The 6,550-nt window shown below is 46.2% G+C and overlaps 1 protein-coding gene across 1 annotated transcript in view; it reads left to right on the top strand.

Moving 5' to 3' along the window:
• Nucleotides 1-2,939, top strand: part of LOC123172102 (disease resistance protein RGA5-like) — a 7,423-nt gene extending 4,484 nt beyond the window's left edge. The window contains exons 2-3 of the mRNA XM_044589134.1: nt 831-2,776; nt 2,884-2,939. Of these exons, the coding sequence (XP_044445069.1) occupies nt 831-2,776; nt 2,884-2,939 (2,002 nt within the window). The remainder of the gene's footprint in view (nt 1-830; nt 2,777-2,883) is intronic.
• The last annotated feature ends 3,611 nt before the right edge of the window (nt 2,940-6,550 follow it).

Genomic DNA, 6,550 nt, shown 5'->3' with positions numbered 1-6,550 from the left:
TCACTGATCAAAGCTTTCTCATGTAAAATTCGAAACAAATAATTCATACGCTAATCTAGATTGGTGTAGACAAATAGTAGTCAAGTAACTGCAACTATAAAAAAAGGAAAAACATCAAGAAACACAGATTTTGTTCACCACCCCGATAGGGCGGACAAAAAAACGACCTGAAGTAAAATGAAAAACCAACGTCTGAAAATTAGTAAAAGCGAACTAAAAAGGACTATATGGGTACTACTTTTATCACTTTAAGTATACTGTGTGACTAATTACAAGATACTACATAGTGAATTGCAAATTTGCAATGACAAATTCACTACCATATGCCTTTTTAGTTTTGGATTTCTTGGACGTTTTTGGCTGTGGGCATCGTGCTATGCAGAGGCCAGACACTCTTCCAATGCGGTTGTATCACCTCGATATATCAATTGAATGAAATGTTCTTTATCGAAAAAATGTTTTTTTGCCAATGTAGCCTTTGCACTTGTCATTACCGAATAAAACAATACTTAACAAGAAGTTTATACTGTAGTACTTAGGACAAATAAATAGGATCTTCGTGTCATTCTATATGTGTGTGTGCGCGCGCGCGCGCGCGCGCGCGTGTGTGTGTGTGTGCGTGCGTGCGTGATTTATACCTAAGTGTACTAAGACATGATCATTAGTCCATCTGTTGCTTCGTCCCCTCTTTTTCCCCATCTTTACAATTATAAATTGTTCCTATCAGAATCTTATCTCCCATCCATGATGCTATATTATATTTCATTGCATCATTTTTAGCTTACCATGTGTACACCTGAATTACAATAATGGTCTCATAAATATTATAGGTACCTCGTTGTAATTGATGATATATGGGATGGAAACTTGTGGACAGTTATAAACTGGGCATTCTCCAACAACAACACTTTGGGTAGTCGGCTAATCACGACAACTCGTAAAGTCGATGTAGCTGAATTATGTTGCACATCTCCTAATGGTTCAGTCTATCAAATGAAACCTCTTAGTGCTGATGATTCCAAACGTCTCTTCTATAGAAGGTTATTTTCTCATGAGAGTGGATGTCCTCTTGAATTTGAAGAAGTGTCCATGGATATATTGAAGAAATGTGGTGGAGTACCATTGGCAATTATTACAATAGCTAGTTCTCTGTCTAGTGGCCAGCAGGTAAAGCCAAAGGATGAGTGGCATGTTTTGCTAGAGTCTATTGGCCGTGGACTTACCGAAGACCCCAGTGTAGAGGAGATGTTGAGGATACTATCGTTTAGCTACTATGACCTGCCTGCTTATCTGAAGACATGCTTACTGTATCTAAGCATGTTTCCGGAGGATCACAAGATCATGAAAAATCAATTGATATGGATGTGGATTGCCGAGGGTTTTATCCAATGTGAAACAACACAATCTAGTCTCTTTGAGATTGGAGAAAATTACTTCAATGAGCTTGTGAACAGAAGCCTTCTCCAGCCAGTATATGTTAATAATATGTCTGGCCATGTACATGCCTGTCGTGTGCACGACAGTGTGCTGGATCTAATTTGTCTTTTGGCAAGGGAAGAGAACTTTGTTAGTGTATCGAATGGTAGCATCTCATCTCAGGGCAATGTCCGCAGGCTGTCCCTCCAGAAGATTATCAAAGAAGAACATGAAACCACACCTCTTGAATCTGTGAGTATGCTACAAGTGAGGTCCATTGCAACATTTGAACCTGCTATGGGCCTGATGTATCATCTCTCAAGCTTTGTTGTTTTACGTGTATTGAATTTGAGTACATGCCAACTTTATGATCATAACCTTTGGGGGTTGTGGAGTTTAGTTCACCTGAGGTACCTAGGGCTATCTGATACACAACTTTGGGAGCTCCCAGAAGAGGTTGGAAAGTTGCGGTATTTGCAGGTGTTGGATTTGAGTGGAAACCTTAGTATGAAACAACTGCCATCGAGTATTACTAAACTGAGAAGATTGATGTGCCTACTTTATGTGAAAACATGCAATCGATTTCCAGATGAGATTGGAAACCTGACATCAATGGAAGAGTTGAGTTGTATCCATGTTGACTCTCTAAACATTGTGAAAGAGATGGGCAACTTGAAAAGATTGAGGAAGTTTGAAGTTGAGTTTGAGCATTTGAGCTTGGAGTTGCAGGAAGCTTTTTTGAAGTCACTAGGGGAAATGTCCAACGTCCAAAGTGTAACTATTACAATTGATGGTAGATATAAAATGATGGATCTCTTTGGGGAAAAGTGGGTTCCCCCTCGAGGTCTCCGGGAATTGAAATCATGCTTTGGGAGAGAATTTAGATTCTCTAGGATGCCAGCATGGATAAGAGAGAACCCCTCGCAGCTGGCGCAGCTCTCACACTTATTCATTGCTGTGAAGGAGGTGCAACAGGTTGATCTGAGACTGCTTGGAAGGTTGCCGGCTCTTGTTAGTCTCTTTTTGAAGAGCCTCCGCCATGGGCCGCTACTAATTGACGCTGATGGGTTCCGTTGTCTAACAGAATTCACCTTATGGTCCAGTTCGCCGGGACAAGTCATGTTCCAGTCAGGAGCTTTGCCCATGGTGGATTTGATTATTTTCCGTACCGGCCTGCCGGTCGTTGGTGATTGGGTTGACATGGGCATTGAGAACCTGCAGTCGCTTCGGTTGGTCAATGTCGAAATCTGCATTTCGCCAATGGAATGTGACTATGAGGCCGCCCACAAAGTGTATTCCGTACTAGAGAATGCATTGCCTGCCCATCCTAACAGCCCTAAGTATGTTGTCCGCATAACAGGTACGTGACTAAAGAGTGCCATGATGCTTGTCTTTCCTTAGTTTCCTCAATGTTTGTCTTCATATATTGATCAACCTTTACTCCCTCTTTCTTTCTTTCTTCCCAAGTCAACGACAGTGACGAGAACGAGTCAAAGGGTGGTGACGACGACGAGTGGGAGTGAAGAACCAGCCTGCAGGTTGTTACATACAGTTTGTTTCCCCGTTAGAGAATAACACATTTAAAGATCCCAGACTATGTATATATACGTACTACATGCAAAGATTTTGTTTCCCTCTCTTATTCATGAAGTCATGCTTATACTTTGTTACGCATTCTTTTACAGGCTGTCGTTGTTTACTGCGTCTGCAATATGGCCGATGGCAACATCGATCGACGTCACTCGCTGTTCCTTGAGCTTCTTTCTTGGTTTAGAGGGACACAAGAAAAAAATACAAAAAAATAAGAAAATTACACAAAAGAATTCACGCACTATTTGTTGAGCCTACTTATTTCCTTACACAAAAAAAGGTAGTGGGAGGGGGGAGTGTATGAAAAAAAATCCAAAAAAGTCTTTTATAGTTCTACGTGTGCTTTTTTTTCTCGCTTAAGAGGGGCTTGGAGTGTATGAAAAAAAATCCAAAAACATCTTTTACAGTTCTACATGTGCTTTTTTTTTCTCGCTTAAGAGGGGCTTGTTTTTTCCAGATATATATACTTCTATCTATTTTACTTTGGTCAATTATTATCCATTTTTTAAAATTATCTTGTTAACCAAAATGCATTTTTTGCTTTGTAACGCCTAGTGCCATATTGCCTCAAGCAAAAAAATCGAAAAATAAATATATGTTTTAGATTCTATGCGATTTGATCGTTTTAGTTTTGTTTGGGTTTCGGTCCGTGGGTGGATTTTTGTAGGGGTGTGGGAGGTGGGGGAACTCCGCCTTTGATATTGATGTTAAGCTTATGCTTAATAACATTATTCATAGCCGGTCCCAAGCCCGGATAAAGGAGGAGGGTCCAACCATATATACTTTGTGTTTAACCAAAAAACGTCTTGATTATTTAATACTTCCATTTTTTTTCTTCTATTGCTCATTTCTATTCTGATGGGGTTCTCATTACACTGTCACAGCTCCATCATAACGTTTCACGGCACCAAATTTGTTTGGTTTTCATTGTTAGTGTGTCATTTGTACAGTTTTGAAGCTTACAAACCAAAACTAGATAGCAACCGTTGGTGTTGAGTGTGTGATTCCCAGGATCGGGAATATATTTCTTTTTTGAAGCATTTTGTAACAGCATTGGTAGAAGATTGAAAAATTGTAAAATCTTATACCAGAGAGAAATTGCAAAGGAAGAGCAGAGCACAGAGCAGCGAAGACGGTTGCAAACTTGCAAGCCGTCTTTGGCCGCATTGTCTGCCACACCAAGAGATAGGGATGCAAATTTGGAACGGGTACCCTCCGACCCTATCTAGTCCAACTAAATGAACTAAATTTTCAGAGGGTACCCTGTAGGTTCCAAATTTACAACCCTGCCAAGAGAAAAGATAACACCTCGATGGTGTCTGCCATGGCCGCCGCCTTCGGCCGTGCAGCTGAGCTCCGCATGCTGGAGGCCACCTTCTCCAGCGTCCGCGGTGACGGACGCGGTGTTAGGATTCCACATGGATGGCAGTTGCGAGGACAAAGACAAGGCCAGGCTCTACTCGTGCGAGCCGGCGAGGGCGAGGGCGGTGAAGTACCACTCCAACTTGACCCTCTGCATGGCATCCGGCGCCGGTGACCTACAGGACGGCTGTCGATGAGTGCTCCGCCGGTTTCCTGACTATAATTTCTCCTAGCACAGCTAAATTATGCAAGTTAACTATGTATGTGTGCGGGCGCGCCTGATAGTATCTGTAGAAAATCTTTCAGTAAATCCGTTCGACCATTCTATTTATTGGAGTATTTCTTTTTTACATTAATAATTTATTATTGCTGAAACATAATATTTTAATGGGATTTACTAATAATTGCCCATTCTCTGTTTTCGTTAATGAGGGAGACAGACTATGTGCAAATTTATTTCTTCTGCCGCAACATATGTCAATTGATCACTTTCCCTTGGTTTTTACAAATGGTTAATTTATACCTATATAGAGTATGTAATGTTAGTGTAAGTTCTTCCTTGATTATTAACAGATTGGCACAGTTAAATTGTGCAGTGAAAGTACTTCTATAGATCAGTCGGATTCCAGTACGGTTAAACATTGGAAGATAAAAGGTAAAACACTCGACAAGTTAGGCCAGACCTTGATAAACAAAAGAGAGCTTGCCAACATCATGGCCAGACCCCCGGAGCCACCCCCGCCCCTGCGGTGGTCGGCGACGTTCTCGTCGGCTCCTCTAGACGGCAGGACGGACTGGCGCCCCGGAACCCTCTTCCTCGACCAGCCACACAACTTTTTCTTCCTACGGGATGATGGAGGGAAGATCGTAGAGGGAAGACTGCTGCGAAAGAAGGAATGGATCTCGCCTGGAACTGAGATGGTGCTATTGGACTGCCTCATTCGCGTTGGCCACCGGCTGTTCCCGGCGCGGCGCAGACTCACCTTGGCGCCGGGGGCCATTGATCCTAGCTGTGGCTCGGCGGCAAAGTCGCCTGCTGTGGGATCACGTTTTGAGGCCCTGGCCATGGACGAAGTCGCCGATCTGCCTGAAGCGGAGGGGGTGGCGGTCCAGGCGGCAAATATGGTCCTTTCCCAAGCAGATCTTGATGAAGAGGGCGGTCCTTGGACCTCCGTGTCTTGCCGGAAGAAATCAAAAGAGGAGCTAGTGCAGGAATTTTGGAACGACGTCGGTTTTCCGACGCCGGCGTCGCGAGTATGGGAACGTCGGGGTTCCGCGTCCCCGGAGACATCGGCCGGCCAGGAGTGCCTGGGTTCGTCTCATGAGCCGTCCGCTCGGCCAGATGGAGCGCCGAAATCGCCAAAGCCATCGCCGGCGACACCAAGGCAGCGCCGAGGGGTATGCATCAAGCCTTGGAGAGGGCCACTCCCCCGTCCGCGGATCACGCCGCCGGTGGCGCTGGCCGCATTCATGCCGGATGCGCTGGCCGATCCGTCATCTTCGGCGGAGCAATGTCAAGGCGCCGTAACGCTCGCGGCAGCGCATGCATGCAACGATCATGCATCCGGTCAAACAACGCTTCGTCCCATGGGCCTTTTGCATGCGGAAGGGCCCAGCAAGGGCCATGCTGCTCGTTTGGGACGTACTATCAGAAGGGCCGACGTATTTCTTCGCCAAACGCATCTACGCCCTAATACTGCCTCCGTCTGCGCGTACTCTCGGACTGCGCCGCCAACGTACGCTGCTGCCCTGCGCCGGCCTTCGCCGCAGCTCATGGCTGGCCGGAACGGCAACGCGCCTAAGGGGCCTCCTCTGGCCGGAGTTGCGACGCCGAACCCCGGGCCACCCGCCGGCTTTGGTGCTGCTGCCGGACCCTTCCGTTTCGGTGCTTCGTCATCGTCTGCCCATCCTTCCGGACAGCGGGCTGCTCCGACTGCGCCGGCACCGGTTGTCTTTGGGGCCGGCAACAGGACTGCGCCGGACGCTACTGCTCGCCACAATAAGACCAAGCGCAAGGGGGGGCGCCGTGAAGCCGCTACTGCCGGTGCCGTCCCCTCGGCTGCGCGACCTCCACCGATATTCCCGCCGCCTGCTACGGTGCCCGCCCCCACCAAGCATGTTCCTGAGGCTCGAGACACTGCTCCGATGGTTGTGCCCTCCGCTGAAGCCACTGGACGTGGGC

Source organism: Triticum aestivum, unplaced genomic scaffold, assembly GCF_018294505.1.
Source record: "Triticum aestivum cultivar Chinese Spring unplaced genomic scaffold, IWGSC CS RefSeq v2.1 scaffold74138, whole genome shotgun sequence".
NCBI classification, from domain to species: domain Eukaryota; kingdom Viridiplantae; phylum Streptophyta; class Magnoliopsida; order Poales; family Poaceae; genus Triticum; species Triticum aestivum.
The sequence above is the reverse complement of the archived record's forward strand: the minus strand, read 5'-3'. Positions and strand labels throughout refer to the sequence as shown.